The sequence below is a fragment of the Suncus etruscus genome, chromosome 13 (genome assembly GCF_024139225.1).
Source record: "Suncus etruscus isolate mSunEtr1 chromosome 13, mSunEtr1.pri.cur, whole genome shotgun sequence".
In the NCBI taxonomy this organism is placed as follows: Eukaryota; Metazoa; Chordata; class Mammalia; order Eulipotyphla; family Soricidae; genus Suncus; species Suncus etruscus.
Window position 1 is genome coordinate 73,241,929 of NC_064860.1, and position 19,584 is coordinate 73,261,512.

At 32.3% G+C, this 19,584-nt stretch overlaps 1 protein-coding gene across 1 annotated transcript in view; it reads right to left on the reverse strand.

Annotated features, from left to right (window-relative positions):
* Positions 1-19,297, reverse strand: part of VGLL3 (vestigial like family member 3) — a 135,676-nt gene extending 116,379 nt beyond the window's left edge. The window contains exon 1 of the mRNA XM_049785586.1: positions 19,148-19,297. Within this exon, the coding sequence (XP_049641543.1) occupies positions 19,148-19,297 (150 nt within the window). The remainder of the gene's footprint in view (positions 1-19,147) is intronic.
* Between the last annotated feature and the right edge of the window lie 287 nt (positions 19,298-19,584).

Consider the following 19,584-nt stretch of genomic DNA (forward strand, 5'->3'; position numbering starts at 1 on the left):
TTCATAGTGAAATACAATACACAGGGCCAGGTTTGCATTAGAAACATCAAACAGAGAAACATCATTTATTTATTTTCACAAAAATGTCAAAGTTTTAACTTGTTGACAATAGAGATTATTTTAGCATAAAGTAAACTTAGCTTCTAACAGGTATATTTTAATAAACACAGATGTAAGAATTTTGTGTTGAGTTGGGATAAGGTTGAATTGAAAAAAATTAATAGTTTACTATTAGCTTTGTTTTTTTCTTTTTGTGTTTTTTTTTTTTTCCTAATTAAAAACAGTGTGATGTGGGATAGAGCACATGGAGTGGTCAATAGCAGTTAATATAGAAAAAAAATTAAGAGAAAATATTTTGCAAAGAGTAGTTTCTGGCAATGATTTAATCCCCAAAGAAAAGCATGGCAATTATTTAAGCATTTTCTCCAGTACATGATTAATAAGCTTAGAAAGAGAAAGATTCCATTCTGCTAAGTTCAACTCTCCCTAAATCTTTAATTTAGTTTAATTAGCTACTAAGTTGGGAATTGTGTCTCTTCCTCCACTTTAGGGAATAATTTCTATATTTATAACTTGAGACCAAGCCAACCGGAAAGGCTAGAGGAATACTTGGAGGTAGTGGAAAGATGGCTGGAATGATCAGGAAGAAGTCAGCCAAAACCAGGAATTTGGCATGTGTCAGCAAATAACCACAAAGACATTTAACTACAATCTCCAGGAATTCTCAGAAATATTTGGGAGGAATATGAATTTCCTGGAGTCTAAAGTGATTGGAATTAAATTTCATTTAGAAGCTAAAGAAAAGATTACCTCCTGAAAAACATAGAGAGGGTATATACATAAATGGTATATTTATGGAGAGGGAGGACTCCTCATACCAGAACTATTATTTATTTTTTATTATTCCATCAACCATTTTGTTTTTCCTTTTAAATTTATTTTTTACAACTTAATATTTAAAAATGTAGAAAGTTCTTTATTTTTATTTTATAATTATTGTTTAGTGTTAATTGTTGCATTAACAGCAATTGTTATTGTACAATACACAATTAACAATTGCTATAATGTTGTTTTACAGTTATTTAGTTTATGTTTAGTTACTAGATTTATAATATTATTAATAACGAAGTGTCAGGCATAAAATACTTTAGCACCAAAGTAAATAATTAGGGCTATAATATTCCAATGAGAAATCAAAATTTTATCTATTATTTATTTATTTATTGGTTTTGGGCCACATCAAACCTGCTCAGGGCTTACCCCTTACTGAATTCAGGGTTCACTCAGAGTGGACTCAGTAAACCATATGTCAAGTGCAGGCTAGTGCCTTTGTGTTGTACTATCAATCTGATTTTAAGAATTAGAGTTAGAGGCCGGAACAATAACTAAGCGGTGGCTGATCCAGGATGGACCTTGGTTCAAACCCCAGTGTGCCAAATGGTCCTCCGAGCCAGGAGCGATTTCTGAGCTCATAGCCAGGAGTAAGCCCTGAGTGTTGCCGGGTGTGGCCAAAAAACCAAAAACCAAAAAAAAGGGGGGAATTGTTAAATATAAGAAATTTCTTCCAATTTTGAGGTTGTGGTAAAAATTTGGAAATTTTAAAACAAAGCAGATATTTAAATGTCTCCATCTAAGTTCATAGTTATTTCTTGTCTGACTTGGAAGCCTTATCAAAAGAGGAAATTGAGCTATAGTTGTCCAACGTCAGGACAATTGCATGCTACTGCATAGTTTCTCAGTCTGTAAACAAATGAACTTGTATTGAAATACTAGTAGTCAGTATTTAGATGATATTTTTAAAGAGTCTTAAATAAAATAGGACTTGGTGTAATCGTTTGATTTAAGTGTTTGATCTTTTTTACTAAATATCTTACAGGACTATATTATTGACACACTCTAAGTATAAACTTATTTTGACTGGACTGAGTGAACAGGAAGCAGTAAACTTGCCATATGCATTAGCAAGATATACATAGAAAATTTAGAGACCTGTGATCTTTTTTTTTTTTTTTTTTTAGTTTTTGGTTTTTGGGTCACACTCGGCAGTGCTCAGGGGTTACTCCTGGCTCCATGCTCAGAAATTGCTCCTGGCAGGCACGGGGGACCATATGGGACGCCGGGATTTGAACCGATGACCTTCTGCATGAAAGGCAAACGCCTTACCTCCATGCTATCTCTCCAGCCCCGAGACCTGTGATCTTTACACAATTCTAGAAATTTTGAAAAAGTGAGAAATGCCTATATATTTTTTCCAAAGGAAAGGGAACATTATTTTTCTGTGCTTGTTGTGTCTATTCAGATAAAAAGAATGTTGAAAGAACTTTTAGGCTTTGTAAATAATGTTCAAAACATAAATTATATTGCTTTAAATAACAATAGAGGTTTTATATTAGGTACAACAATAACCTTCCATAGGTAATTTGGTGATTCTTGACTACTAGTCCATTGAGTAAAAGGCATAAAAAGTATTCTATAACATGTAATTTATATATGTAAAATGGACATTGGTATATAATTATATTATGTTGGGAAGAGTATTTTGGATTATCCAGGAGTGTCCAATCTAATCCTGTGGGTTCTTCAGAGCAAAGAACATTTCCCAGCTCTTAAGCAGTATAAGTATGAAAACCAGTTGATGATGGTTTGTAGCATTTCTAAATTTGAAGATAGAAAAGTAAGAACAGAAATGAGAAATGCAGGCCACCTATGACATCTGGTAAAGGCAAAAGATGTATTCTCTATCTATAATAGCAGCCAGAAAGAAAGCAATGCTACTGCTGATATATGTTAAATTTCTTTTGCACAGAACAAAAAAGATGAAAATAATTGTGGTTTTGGGTCACCAAATGTATGGCTATTTGTTATATGAGAATATATAGTTAATGAAGAGCAGAGAAAAATTGATTTATAGTTGTTATGATGTTAGAGTTTATCTTGTTTAAGTTTGCTACACTCAACAATACTTTAGGGGCTGAAGAAATAGTACAGCAGGTAAGATTTTGCCTTGTGCAAATCCAACCTGCGTATGATCCTAGCATCCATATGGTCTTGCCTGCACCACCAGGTGTTATTCCTGAATGCCAAGCCAGGGATAACAGTTGAGAATTGTGGGATGCGGCTCATAAACCACAAAGAAAAATATCCAACTCTTTACATGTTCTAAAATAAGTGATGCATTGAGCATTTGTGAATCCTTGATAAGAGGGAAAAAGTTGATGCAGTTTTCAAGGGGGTTGAATTGCATCTATGTCCTATTACACAAATTACTGGCATTCTGAAAAAAAACCACCTGAGATTTTTAATTATAGTTTGGTATGGACAGGATGCCCAATCTAAAGCATCAGTGGAAATGATCATGATCTGCCATTTCATGAACTAATTGTTATTTAATATATAGACATAAAGTTGGGCATCACTCACTGTAAGACCATCTCATGGGGACTTATAAAAGGCTTTTATAGTCTATAAACACATAAAGTAGTTTGATAGATATTTAATTCAGTCACAGGTCATCAATTCTTTCTGTAGTGTTAAATCTCTCTACCTAAGTCTCTTAAGGCCCACATGACCATTGTTTAAAAAAAAATCTTAATCTAGATTTAACAGTGCTCTCCAAAGCACTTATTTTAATAAAGATGCTTAATAATTACATAGATAATATATTCAGTTCTGTATCTCCCTGAAGCTCTGTCCATAGTCCATGAGGGAGTGGGAGGTTCCCAACATAGCAGATATCAGTTACATTCAGACTCAAAAGGAAGGTATTTTTTTTGAATAAAATTTAATAACACAGTTTACCAAAGACAACTGGTAAAGGCCGAGAAGGCAGAACTGAAAAGTAAAGGTTTTAGTGGAGACTGTTTTATTAGGGGAATGGGTGGAGTCAGGAATCTTACAGCCAATCTCTAGGCTGAAAGAGGGAGAGAGAGCTGGGATTGGGACCAGGGCAGAGTCATTTAGAGAGAGGACAAGAGGTGAGGGAGAGGGAGGATTATTAGGGCAGCAGAAACAGCAAAACCAGCCAATAGATTTTTCCAGTAGTTTAGCAGCAATCTTCCAGCAAAGCAGTCCAAGAACAGCAGCCAGCATCTGGGAGAAACAGCAGAAAAAAATAGTCAACCCCCCACAAGAACGGGTTTTAGGTAGCCCTGGGGCAACTACCTCTAAATGACAGTTATCAGGGGGTCTCTTCTAACTAATTTTTCACTCTTAAAAGACAGACCCCTTTATGGCTGTCCAGGGGCCATAGGGGTTAGCGTAACTCAAAAACAGTTTATGCTGTATTTTAAACCTCAAATAGCAACAATCAAGACAAAAATTTTAATAAGGCTATAATGTGCTGACATGCCATTTATAGCAGAATAATTATAAATCTTAAATAATAGAGATATATTTTGTCTTGACTATTACACACTAATTTTGAGTATGCATATACTTGTCTTTCCACAATACTTCTTCCAGCACCACAATTTGTTGTTTTATTCATAAACATAATTTTCTTTAATCTTTTTAGTTGTAAGGAACTAATTGTTTTCAGTATAAAAGTCAAAAAGAGTCTGCAATTTAATCATATATTCCATAATTTTGAAATTGTCTTCTGAATTGCAGAAGATTTAAGTAAAAGAGAGAAATGGGATGCTTTTGGAAGAATACTTAGTAGTTTGGAGTGTATTTTTACAATAATTTTAAAAGACTTTGAATATTATTTTGAATGTATATCAATAAATATACATTTTTCTTCCAAGGCCTATATAGCTTGACTAGGGAACCAAAGAGTAGAATTAAGTGAGAGTAGTTTTTTTTAATCAAAATTGCACATAAGAGATCAAATATTTTTTCTCCAGAACGTTGAATATAAATAGTTTAGTGTACATAATTACCAAAAAAGGAAGAGTTTCTATAATGACATATAATTTAATTAAAATTAAGTTGCTATATTTTTATTGTTATGCTTTATATTATCAATGTCTTGCTTCATTTTCTCCTTTTGACCATGTATCAATCAAGCTATGTTATGGTACTCATAATTTTAATAATACTTCTACTAATTTATAAATACTTAATTTCTCTTTTAGTTACTATTATAAAATTTAATAAAACATACTTGAATATGCCAATTAAGGTCAAATTATATTTATTTTTTATTGGTTGCTGCATAATAAACCTGGGACTCAAGCATGCAAAGTATGTATTCTATTCTAAGCCATATCCTCAGCCATGGATCAAAGTTTAACCCAGCCCATAAAGCAGTGAGCAATACTCATTAGAAAGACTAATAGATTGTCTTTGTTACTTATACAGCATTCTAAAGTGTGCCTTACACTCAAGTTGTCATGTTCCTTAGCCTATTAAATAATTACATCAAATGCAACTGAGATGTCAACTCATGAGTTTCTGCCCTTCAAGATAGAAATATGAATACATAATCACTGAATTAATTTCCACTATAACATAAAATATATTTACATGTATGTGCATCATACTAAAATTTTAGAAAAGGTCACATCACTGCAAAACATCATTGAATATCATTATTACCATAAATAATACCAATGATTTATCACTGTCTTTATCAATTTTTAGAGATCAGAAAATAGAATAAAACTATTATTTTTTAAGTTCAACAGATAAATGCTATCTTATATAGACAAATAATTGTACTATTAAAATTCAACATAATCAAGTTTTTATCAATATCTTACAGAAATATCTTTACAAATATATAAATTGGAAAAATATTAGATATATTTATTAAAAAGTATATTTTATAAAAATGACATTTTTCACATAGTAAAACAATTGTTAGATATTGGAATTATTTATCTGTGTTACAAAGGTTACAGGGATTCTAGAGATAATACTGTGGATAGGATTCTTTTTTTTGTAATGTAAAACATTTTTTAAAATATTATCTTTATTTAAGCACCATGATTAAAAACATGATTGTAGTAGGGTTTAATAATTTAGTAATTTAGTAATAAAATTTAGTAATAAAAAGAACACCACTCTTCACCTTCCTGCACTAAATTTAGTAATTTAGTAATAAAATTTAGTAATAAAAAGAACACCACTCTTCACCTTCCTGCACTCAACTGACCCAGACTCAATCCCCAAAATCAAACTCAAACTCCCTGAGTCACTACCAAGAGTGACTCTGGTTTTTGTTTTGTTTTGTTTTGTTTGTTTGTTTTTGGGCCACACCTGGCAGCGCTTAGGGGTTACTCCTGGCTCTCTACTCAGAAATCACTCCTGGCAGGTACGGGGGACCATATGGGATGCCAGGATTCGAACCACCATCTGTTCAAATCAGCTGCGTGCAAGGCAAACACCCTACTGCTCTCCAGCCTCTAGTACAATTATTTTTATTCAAAATGTACTTAGATTTATTCTAAGAATAATTGTACTTACATTTATTCTAAATGTTCTTACTTTCCACCACATTAGCCTTTTTCTGAATATACACATCTATGTGTAAAAGATTCAATAATATTTTACTACTCCTTTGTTCACAAAAAAATAATCCTTACAAAGTCAATTAAATTTAAATATTTGGATCTGAACAAGATCTCACCTACTCTGAACTCTTTGAACCTCTGTTTCTACACCAGTAAAATAAAGGTGTCACTTTGACTCTTACAGGGCCATAAATTATTATCTTTCTTTCCCATTCTATCTTTAATAACAACTTTAATATAAAAATATATTAAACTTTAACTCATTTATCTTATATAGTAGAATTAGTTTTTCCATAAGTGTGCCTATTGGTTAACTATATACTGTAGAGCAAAATATATATTCATTTTTACATTCCTAATGTATATTTTATAGCAAATGCCAAATTAAGATTAATTAGGTAATGTATAAATAAATACTATTTTACTATAATCTAGACTATATTTGAGGAATGAATCATGCTTATTTATACACTAATATGAAAGACTACATTAAAATTTAGTACTGTTAAAGAAAGCCAAATTTTTCTTGAGCGAGATTTTAATTTTAACAAATAATTCATTTAAAAAGATCTATATGCAATGGATTGGTAAGGAGTGATAGCACAGCAGGAGGGTGCTTGCCTTAGATGCTGCTGACCCAGAAAGGACTCAAGTTTGATTCCCGGTATCCCATATGGTCCCCAAGTCTTCCAGGAGTGATATCTGAGCATAAAGCCAGGAATAACCCTTGAGTGCATCTGGGTGTGACCCAAAAAACAGACAAAAACAAAATCTATATGCAATGGAATAAATGTGCTATCTTATGGTCATGGAGTACATTCTTTTTTGTTTACTTATTGGTTGGTTTATTCTCTTATAATTTGTTAATTTTGAGGGGCTAGATTGATACCATCGTGGGCAGGGTCTTTGCCTTGCATGGACACACCCAGATTCAATTCTCCACATCCAATATGGTGCCCTGTGCACTACCAATAATGATTCCTGAAGAAGAAAGCCCTGAGCACCATCGGGTATAATTTACAAAATTAAAAAGTTAATTTTGAAATTAGATATTGTGGCGTTAAAGATCTACTATGCTTGCTTTGCATGGTGCAAAACTGCTCTTTGGACCCTAGTTGATCTTGGTCACATTCCTTGAAGTTCTTTTAATTGAGGCTAGGATTGACCTCTAAGTTACTGTCAATTGTGATCCAAACATCCTTCACAGGAAAATAAATAAATAATTGTTCATGTTGACGATTCATTGACTTTATTTCTATATTAATCTATGTGATTTCAACTGTTTCACGTATTTTATAATTATCGTAGGGAAATCGTAAATACATGTTTTAGAATTTTTAAAATAAGAGAAGGTGATGTTTTGAAGATGTTAACAGGACTCTCCAATGAAATCTAAAAGGAGCCCACACAACTTTGACTTTCTGTTAATTTTACACATCTGTATATTTCACCAAATTCTTGGTTAGGAAAAAAGATAAATATTTATGAAAATTAGATGAAAAATTCGATCAAGATCATAATTGTGCTTTGTTTTTCTCTTTTGTTATCCAAGCATCTCAGTAGCCTAGCTTATGCTCACAAAAGTGGCAGCTTTTTCTCAGTCATCTCCACTGTCTTCCAAAAGATAGAACAAATAATTGTCACAAAATGATGTAATTGAATTAAAGTAACACCAAAAACAGTACTCATCTTAATAGGTTTCAAATATCTGAACTGTTTTTAATAAAATATTTAAGATATAAACATTACATAGACAATTAGCCTTGACTTTTTCCTCTTCTAGTTTGTTTTGTTTTGTTTTCTGTTTTGTTTTGGGGGCATACCTAGCAGCGCTCAGGTGTTACTCCTGGCTCCGTGTTCAGAAATCACCTTTGTCAGGCTTGGGGGACCAGATGGGATACCAGGGATAAAACCTGTGTGCAAGAGGCCCGACCCACTGTATTATCACTCCAACCCTCTCTTCCCTCTCTCTCTTTTTAATTTCTTTAATATGCATATCATACAGATGTTTTCTTTAGTTGGAAGCATAACCTTATAGCTAACTTAAGATAATTTATGAACCAAAGATAAGTTTATGAAGCTAATTACAAGAAGAAACTAGAAAGTAATTTTACTGTCACATTTTTTTTCAAAGGTACACTTAATTACTTGCCTATTTACTTGGAAAATATCATTTAATGAAATTATTCTAACTAAAGCTCTAATGGAAAAAATCTTTAATTCTTTTTAAACATTGTCTGATATCTGGAAGTGCAATTTAAAATAAATTTGAATGTTGATTGCTAAATCATATCCTTTCTCAATTCATTAAGGTATTTATCTGTTTATAGGAAGCAAAATAGGTAATTTAAGAATGATATAAAATAAATAACCAATTAGCAACAGAAAATCATACATATAAAAACAATAACAATTCTCATACAATTAAGCCTACTTATTTTTCACCTAATTGTCCTAATACACTTATTTTAAAGAAGTAATATGATCTGCATAATGCAAACATTATGTTGTTTGTAAAATATTATTTAAAAAGCTATTATAAAATTAAATGGAATTTTTGTTCATATGTACATTTGACATGCTTAATTTTTACCATTAAATTTATATATTCCTCATGCTACCTAAAAACTGCCAATCATAAAAAGATACCTAATAGCATTAATTTGTAAAATATGCTTAAAATTAGAAAATTGTAGTAAGGAATAACAGGCTCATAGTTGCTAGATAATAGAAATTATGTAAAAATTGATTCACTTAAACTCAAGAGCATTGGTATGGCCAAGATGGTTGCTGTCTAGTGCTGCTATCTCAATTCCTAGCAATTCATTCACCTAAGATACATTCTACTGGGATTATAATAGACTTGAAAACCATATTTAAAGCCTACTATACTTAGATCCAGAACACCTGTTGGTCCTCTTCAGCACTCTGATTGGTGCAAATCACCTCTGCTTATAAACAATCTTAGTATAATAATGGAGGAATCCTGGCACTCAGATTGTAAGCATGGTGTAGCAGCACCATAAATATAAAACATTCATTGCTACAATTGTCAAATATAGAAAATAAATAATGTACAAAAACTAAAATAAAAACAGTTGTAGAGAATATTAGGCAATTTAGAGTTGGTTTAATGCAGTAACTTTTTATATCAAATAAATATTAACACTATTATAACCAATACCTGAACTATTAAAATAAATGTATCAAAGTAAAATTTATCAACCAAATAAAGTATTATTTAGTTGCAGTTTATTCTATTTTATTTATCACTAATTGTCATATATATTTTTTGGCTGAGATGAAATAATGACTCTTTAAATGGCCTTTGAACTGCCAAACTTAACCTGTTTTATGGTGTCCATAATCCATGTATAAAAAAGTAAATTTATCTTTCAGGTTTTATTTTACATATTCATTTTGTACATCCTGTTCCTCACTACCCACTACCCTTAGAATTAGATTTTTTTATCCTTAATATTTTACTTTGCATTACCATTTCTAAATGACAGATGTTTAACATCCTCATTCATTTTCCCTGAAGTTATTACAGTTGACTTATGTTTCAAATGTGGTGTCGAGTTAACACCCACCAAGTTTTGATGTATGTGCTACATATAGTCAAGCTATTCAGAACCTAGGAAGCTTTTACTAATAAAGTTTAATATTACTTTTGCTTTACCAAAACCATGACAGTCTGTAGGAGTTTATGTAATTAATATTTAAATCTAGAAGCTGCTACATTATTGGCATATTCCATAACACTACTAGAATGAGTTTCCTGTTATGTTTGATTTTATTTTAGTTAGTAAGATGATATATGCTATGAATACATAGGTTAATATATAATAATACTTAATATAAAGTACATTTTATATGATTCAGTATTAGAAATCAATGATAAAATTATTTATTTTATGAATTGATAACATTTATCTGCTTTATTTAATAATATTAATATATTCTAATTAAGCATGGAATTATCTATAATAACCTAAGAATACATACAGTTGGCATAATATTTTATCATAGTAATTCAACTACACATAACAAATATGCACAAACAACTTTAGTTTGTGGGTAATAACAATATTTTCAAAGAAAATGTCTCTAAGTTTCCATCATGAAAATTGTTGGAGCAGATGTATTTGAAGAATAAGATGCAAATAAATTTTACTTTTCCATTTTTATAAAGTAATACAAAAGAACATTTTTATATGGTTGATTATTCTATCACATTGTACCTAGTTCCTTCTACTTGTAATTCATAGAATCATACCCTAGTCATAAAATACACCAATGAGCTCCCCATGGTTAGAATGTTTTATTAGTATCAGCCCATAACGGCCTTTACAGAGAGATCATTGTCATAGCTTCATATTAAGATATATCTGAGTGCTACATGTCAGTGTCTGGGAATTGAGTAGCTAAATCATCCCTGAGAAAATTTACAGCATAGCAACTCATTGTTTGTATTGCCTGCAAAGGAATCCTCACAAAAGAGGGTAAAAAAAAATGAATGCCTTGGTCCCCTGACTCAAGTGAATCGACAAGGATACTCATTACATAAAGTGATTTTTAATAGAAATAGAAAAAAAAGACCCTGTGTGTCATGAATAATGAATTATAATGTAAACCTTTTAAAACTGTTTTAATACCATTTTAATACATGATTCTGCTGTAAATTTTTAACAACTGGACAGAATTGTGTTCACAAGTCCCTTCCTCATTATTGAGAGCAGTGACTAAATCACATAAAAGGCATGACAAGCATGAAATTATGATACTGAGAAATTCTTGCAAATGAAGTATCACAAATCGTTGGAAACAAAAGTCAGTGGCTTGAATGAATCTCACCCTTACTTGCTGTGTCATAAGAAGTACAACCTTTTATTTATTTACTAAATGTCTGTTCTTGGTCCTTTGGCTAAGATCAAATAAAGATTTATTGAGTACCACCATACTCAAGAGAAATGTAAATACTATATAATAAGTGTGAAATATTTTGATATTATGAAAACATACACAGTTCCTAAATGTACTTGGAAAATGCTTGGTAAATTAAAGAAGAAAGTAAGAAAAGAAATCAACAGTGAAATTACAAAGAAAGGAAATAGGATGTTTAATTCTAATGGACTAATATGGTTGCATTGAATTTGGGAAGTTGTTACAAATTAGAAAGAGATAAATGGGCACCTTTAATAATTATGAGAATTTGACTTTTATTTTTGAGAATTAAGAAATACTACCTGTACATGGCAATATTTATTATTTAAAAGAGAGAAACTGAAGGTGACTGAACCCCAGATAATGTTTTCATAGCCACTCAGAAAAAAATTCAAAGGCAAGATAAGAATAGACAGCATCAAAGTCATTGAAGACTGATGCCCAGCTGGATAGAAATCAAGTAAGTGTGACCTGGGCCGAGAGGCTACTGAAATTATTTCAAATACAAAATGTCTCATACTGTTTTGTTTCAGCATCACTTTCAGAGGCTCTTGTTTAAACAAACCATGTGACACCTTTTACCTGGAATAATCGCAACTTACTTTCCCACAAAGTTTTTAAAAAATCTATTAATATTCAAAGCATAAAGGTAATTGTCATGTGAACTTTCACTCAGTCATCAACAGTCACCCAGACTGAACTCACTGCTCTTTATTGAACTAAAGGAGACAGACCCTTGGGTACTAATTGTTAGGAGAATAGGATCGGACTGTGCAGAACTGCTGTCAAAGAACATCATTTTTTGTCAGAGTCTCAGATTCCTCATGAACAGGATCATTATGATCACTGTTTCTCATACACAGCAATCAGCTTGTGATTATATAGATAGAAATAAATAATAAATTATTTATACATGTGGAATATATTAGATAGTTGTTTTCCCAAATGTGAGTAAAAAAGTCTCCTAAGGGATTCTGGGATATTGGGATGAACAGCATGAGTCTTTACTCCTTGTGTGAGATTCTTTCTGTTTGTTCCCTTAAAGAAGGCACATTTCCAAGACACCGAGTAGAAAAGAAAATTAGGAAAAGAAAATCAACTTGTAATTCAAATAAGTTTGGGAACCTCTGTATTAGACAAACTAACTCGATTGTTTTCTTGCCCTCATAATCTAACACAGTTCTTATCACAACAAACATAGGGAATAGAATGTTATTAATTAATAACTGAATAATGAAGACTCAGCATATTTTCTTTTATGACATGGTGTCATGATGTTCAGCACCTATGAGCATTTCACTTAACCTAGATAACCAACATATGGTGTATGAAGTACCTTCATTTTACCTGCAATTTGCTATTGACATTGATGATTTTAGATATTGAGTCATTTATATAGTCATGTTAAAATATGTTAAAAATAATTTTAAGATCTTATTATCTGATTCTAAAACTAAATAAGTGATTTAAAGAGATAATTTAATCAAGTTACATGTCCTTATTTTTGCTTTCACTTATGCACCTCAATGTATGCATTATACCTATTGATGTGCAATAGAAAAAAAATGAGTAACAAACAACACACTGTGGAAAGAGGAAAAAAGCTTATTTGTAAAAGAGGATTTTAAGGAAAATATATCAAGACAAAATCAATTTTATTTATTTCTCTTAAAAAAAAATCTTTGGTTCCGAGAAATAGTACAAGTAGGTTCTTTGCCTTGCATGTAGCCAACCTGGTTTGATCTCCTGCACTCCCATAAACCCAGATAGATTGATAAATAAATGAATAAATATAAAACATTCTATTCTTATATCTCCAATGTTTTTCTTTCTTATTCCCCATTATTCTTGGGACTGTTTTAAATAAGCCCATTTACTTGTATCTATCTTCCCCCACAAGAGTATGGTCCTTAGGTTCCTGTTCACATTAATTTTATATCTAGGCCATAGATCAGCCAAGAAATTAAATAAAAAGTTGCAAATGACTCATTTTATGTTGATGTTGATATAATACTTGGATCTCTTGTTAGATACATGTGTTGAACTCAGACATTAGAGAACAATAGTTTTTTTCATTTTCTATAAGTAATAGACTGTTTACAGTAAACATATCTAGTTCTAGTGAACAATAATATTTCAAAAAATTTAGATAGAATGGAGCTTGCTTATTTTGGCTTGTTTTTAATTTTTGTTTGGAGGCCATACCTGGCAGTGCTCAGGGATTACTTCTGGTATCGCTCCAGTACCATATGGGATTGCAGAGATCCGACCCTGGTTAGTGCAATGCAGGCACTCTACCCACTGTACTATCATTCAGTCCCCATGGATTTGGATGGCTTTAACAAAGTTCTATATTTGGTCAAATTTAAGGTTGCTCCAAAATTTAAGCAAAATTCTATAATTTCTCCAAAATACTATGATCAATACAATGGTCAACTGGTCTTTATGGGTTTTCACCTTTACTGAATTATTCTTCTTAAATATGTAGACTATAAAACTATTTCAATAAAGCTGAGTATATTAATTTTAATCTTAGTATAGTAGAGTTTACTTTATTTCGAAGTTTTATTTACTCTGATATCACTCATGAGCCTGTGAAGTTTCTGTGATTGGCAATAAATAAATAAAATGATACTAAATAATAATACCATAATACTTGTGCTTCATTTTATCTTTCATGAAAGTTTGACAGAGATACATTTAAAAATAGGATGTGAATTTTAGGGTATCTACTTATTGAACCAGAAAATTTTTTTCTGAGTTCATGTTCCTAGGGATTTGTTTGTGTTGGGGACTTTTGATTCAAGAGGTTAAGAGTGACCTCTGGTGGCAATGGCATTTCTAATTCACTTTTACTGTAAAGGGGAGAAAACTGACTTTAAGGATTTTCCTAAATCCCACATATGAGAGAGCATTTGACTTTAAGGATTTTCCTAAATCCCACATATGATAGAGCATTTGATTTTCCCAAATCCTACTAATGACAAAATGTATGACTGAAGATGATTGATAATAAGTAGACATAGGTAAGTTAAAACAACCAACTCTTTGAAAGACAAGAATGTCAAAGGGTAGACATACTTCATATCTACTTTTGTATATTTCTCAAGTATAAAAATTTTGGTATAAATGTGAACTGTGCCATATTTCAAACCAGCAGTGAGACATTGCTAATACAAGGGCAAAAAATTATAATTTAGCTCTAACCAGCTAGTGGAATCTGGCTTCAGCACAACACTAGCTGTTGGGACATTTTTGGATTTTATAACACTCAGTTAACATCCAAACTGAAAAATAAATTTATAAAACTGGAATTAAACAATTTTAAACTACATGTAGGATGTAGTAATCAAGTAGACTTATAACTAAATATATCCATTGATTATGAAATTAAATTGATATTGAACAGCCAAAGCATTTAATTTTTCCTGACTGTAGAAATGTTGAAAGTGCCACAAATAACAACTGGCAGAATAGTTTTCTATTGTTTAAAATAGTATAACAAACTGGATAATAAAAAGAGTATAGTACTGCGTTCTACTTAGGTACAATCATCAATGGAACAAAATAGAGACTCAAAAATAAGCCCCACATATAAAAGCAGGGTTATTTTTTACTGTATGTGTGTTTATTTGTTTATTTATTATATTTTTTCTTTTATTTAACATTTTGATTACAAAGTTCTTCATGATAGAGTTTTAGTTTTATAATATATTCTGACCTTAAATATATACATATATATATATTAACCTTCACCCATGAATATTTCATATCACCAATTTCTCAGTTTCCCTCCCACCACACACCTTGCCTGCTGCTGAGGCAAGCATTTTACTTCTCTCACACACTCACTTTTAGACACTATTGTTAGTGAAGGGTACTGTGTATATTGTTGTATCTCTGTAGATTACTCAGTTCTTATTTAGATTGATCAGTTCCAACTATTATGTTACAGTGGTCTCTTGTTTACACTAACTTCACATGGCAAGCTTTCTACCATGGAATAGTTCTCCTTGCACACATCTCTGTTGTCTCTAAATATTATTACAGTATTATATGCTTGTTCTTTCTTATATCTCACAAATGATTGAGATTATTCTATCTCCAGACTCAGTTCACATGTGTAAGACTCTCCATGTACATCTATGTATAGAAAATTTTATTTCTTCATTTTCTTATAGCTGCATAGTATTTCAGTATGTAGATGTACCATAGGTTTTTTTATCCACTCATCTGTTCTATAGCACATAGGTTGTTTCCAGATTCTGGCTGTTGTAAATAGTGTTGTGACAAACTTAGGAATGCAGAGAGCTTTTCAACATGGTGTTTGGGGGTGGGTTCCTATTGTATTTCACTGAGTGATATATTTCTGGATCATATGGAAGCTTAATTTCTAGATGTTTGAGGAATATCCATATTTTTTCCCAAAAAGCTGGACATGTCAGTATCCCCACCAGTAGTGAATGAGTGCCTGTTTCTCCCACAACCTCACCAGCACTGTTTTTTGTGATGTGTATCAGTCTCTGTTGTGTGAGGTGATATCACATTTTGTATTCACTTTTATCTCCCTGATTATTAGTGAAATGGAGCATTTTATATGTGCCTTTAGGCATCTGTATTTCTTTTTTTTGGGGGGGGGTCACACCGGTAGCGCTCAGGAGTTACTCCTGGCTCTACACTCAGAAATCGCTCCTGGCAGGCTCAGGGGACCATATGAGATGCCAGGATTCGAACCACTGACCTCCTGCATGGAAGGCCTTACCTCCATGCTATCTCTCCGGCCCCTCATCTGTATTTCTTATTCAAAGAAATGTCTTTTCATTTATTCTCCCCATTTTTGGATGGGGTAGAATTATTTTTCTTGCTGAGTTCTACCATAAGTTTGTGTATCTTGGATATTATCCTCTTATCAGATGGCTATTGGGTGAATAGTCTCTCCCTTTCCGTGGGCAGTCTTTGTATACTAGTCACTGTTTCCTTTGAGGGGCAGAATCTTCTCAAATTAATGTAGTCCTATTTGTTTATATTTGCTTCCAATTTTGTGGCCAGTAGTGTTTTTTCTTTGCTGATGCCTTTACCTTAAATATCATGAAGTGTTATGTTTACACTTTCCTCTATGCAACTAATAGTTTCAAGTTTGATATCAAGTCTTTAATCCATTTTATTTTGATCTTTGTGCATGGTGTTAAAGAGAGATCTGAGGTCACTTTTTGCAAATAATTGACTTGCTTTTCCAACAACACTTTTTGAAGAGGCTTTCCTTACTTCACGTCATATTTCTTGCACCTTTATCAAAGATTTATAGATCATATACTTGAGGATCAGTTTCTTAATGTTCAACTATATCCCAGTGACCTGGAGGTCTGTCTTTATTCCAGTACCATGCTGTTTTAATGACTACTGCTTTATAATACTATTTAAAGTTGGGGAATGTGGAGCCTCCATATTTTCCCTAAGGATTAATTTAGCTAGTCACAGAGGTTTATTATTCCATATAAATTTTAATATCATTTGATCTATTTTTTTGAAAAATGTCATGGGTATCCTTGGAGGGATTACATTGAATCTATATGGTTCTTTGGGAAGTATTGTAATATTAATGTTAATCCTGACAATCCATGAGCAGTATATGTATTTTCATTTACTTGTGGGTTTTTTTTTGTTTTGTTTTGTTTTTTTGTATTGGGCCACACTTGGTGATGCTCAGGGGTTACTCCTGGCTGTGTACTCAGAAATTGCTCCTGGCTTGGGGGACAATATAGGAGGGTGCTCCAATAGCGGTCTGTCCTGGGATAGAACGCACAAGGCAAAAACCTTAAGGCTTGTGCTACCACTCTGGCCACCCTGTGCTTTGTAGTTTTCTTTGTATAGGTCTTTTTAGTTAAGTTGACTCCAAGGTACTCTATTTTCTGAGGCACAATTGTGAATAGGGTTTTTTAATATCTTTTTCTTCTCCATTATTTGTATATAGAAAAGCCATAGATTTATATGTAGTAATTTTATGGACAGCCACTTTACTATATACATTTAGTGTTTTTAGTAGCTATTTTATAGATTCTTTAGGTTTTTCTAAATATAGTATCATGTTATCCACAAACTGAGGGCTTGATTTCTTCATTTCCTGTCTGAATTTCCTTGATATATTTTCTTGCCTAATTGGTCTGGCAAGTACTCTGAGGACTATATTAAATAGAAGTGCTGAGAGGAAGGAATTTATGTTGCGCCATATTAGAAGAAAGGTATTCCCATTGAGTATAATGCTTGCCATGAGTTTGTGATAAATGGCTTTGACTATGTGGAGAAAGGTTCCTTCAATTCCCATCTTATTAAGAGGTTTTAATCATGAATGGCTGCTGAATCTCATTGAGTGCTTTCTCTAGATATGATGATATAATAATATGAAGTTTTTCTTTTATTTATTTAGTGTATTATATTGATTGGCTTGCATATATTGTTTCCTGGCATCACTGGAATGAATTCTACTTATTATGATGTATACATTTCTTAATGAGCTTTTGATGCTGTTTGCTAGTATTTTGTTGATGATCTTTGCATTTGTGTTCATTAAGAATATATCATTTTTGTAGTGTCTGTCTGCTTTAGATATCAGAGATATATTAGCTTTATAGAAACTGTTTGCGAGTGGTTCTGTTTCTTTAATTTCCTGAAAGAGCTTGAGAAGAATTGGCAGTAAGTCTTCCTAAAAGGTCTGAAAGAACTCACTAGTTAACCCATTAGGGTATTTTGGAAGCCTTTTAATTACCACTTCAATTTCCTCTATCATGATAGGCCTATTTAGGTATTCCTGATCATCGTGGTTCAAACTTGAGAGATTATAAAAATCCAAAAATTTATCCATTTCTTTCAGATCTTCTTATTTTGTAGTATAAAAACTCTCAAAGTAATCTCTGATTACCATTTGTATGTATATAGTTTAATGGCAACAATAAGGACAATTTCTTTTATAAATGTATTTGAATAAACTAGCTAGTCGCATGCTCCTTTGTGCACTTCCTGGTGTGAGTTCCAAGGCTGAGAGTATCACTATGTGATTTTAACCCCAAACAAACAAAATCAATGAACAAATAAATGCATGACAAGCTTCAAAGTCAAGTAAATTAGAAAAAATAAAAATCAATACAATATAGTCAAACTCTATCAATTAAACCTCAACCCAAATAAAAAATACAACAGAAATCAGAAGAGTATAAAGAAAAATCTAGCTTACAGAGATGTCGCCAATACTGAAAACTGGTTTGTGGTTACCAGAGGTTGTGTAAGAATGGGACAAAGTAGAATAATTGGGGGTAGAGGAGTTGTATGGAATACACTTGGGGAACAGTGGTGGAGGGCGGTGGACACTGTGGTAGATTTGGTCCTGATTCATTGTATGTCTGAAATTCAAGTATGAAAGACTTTGTAAACCACAATGTTTTCAATAAAATAAAACTTTTAACAAATAAAGGAACATTCCAATTAGTGTCCTGTAAAAGTTTATAGGGAAAATGAATCATGAATTCCAGGGAACTGGACACTGGGTAAGATTGTACTGTGAAGAGATGCAGGTCCCCAACACTTGTCTCTTGAAGCACAGTCTATGTTTGCCCTGGACATGTCAGGTTTAAGAAGATTGGAATATTCGCTTCTGTATTTGTTCCTTCTTTCCCACCAACAGTATAGTGTACCTAGGTTTCTATGCACGGTGTGATTCTGTGAAGCATGTCTTTGGAATCCTCTCACTTTACAACATTATGGCCATATACATGAACGCTGAAGACATGCTCGATCTGCTGATTTACTTTGTCATGCTTACCCTGTAAAGGCTGTGACAGGTGGTGGCAATTCTGATAAAGAACTTCAAACAGAAAATTATTGCAGGTTGCTGTAGGAGACATTTTCGTATTTCTTTTAGCCATCAGAACCCTACTTTATGCTGTTAAAAACAAATAACAGACCACTGAAGTTCTTGCCCTTCTGAAAGAAAGAGAACAAATCTTTGGGATGCTTAGTTTTATAAAGAGGAATTTTCAGGATTGAATTAACTTTAATGGAAGCCAGACTTGAGAACACTTTAGTAGAAAAAAAAAAAAAAAAAGAGCTGGAGGCCATTAATAAGAACCTGAAATCTGTAAATCTTAAAGGAGACTTTAACAAGGATGGAAAGAAGAGTAAACTAATGTTT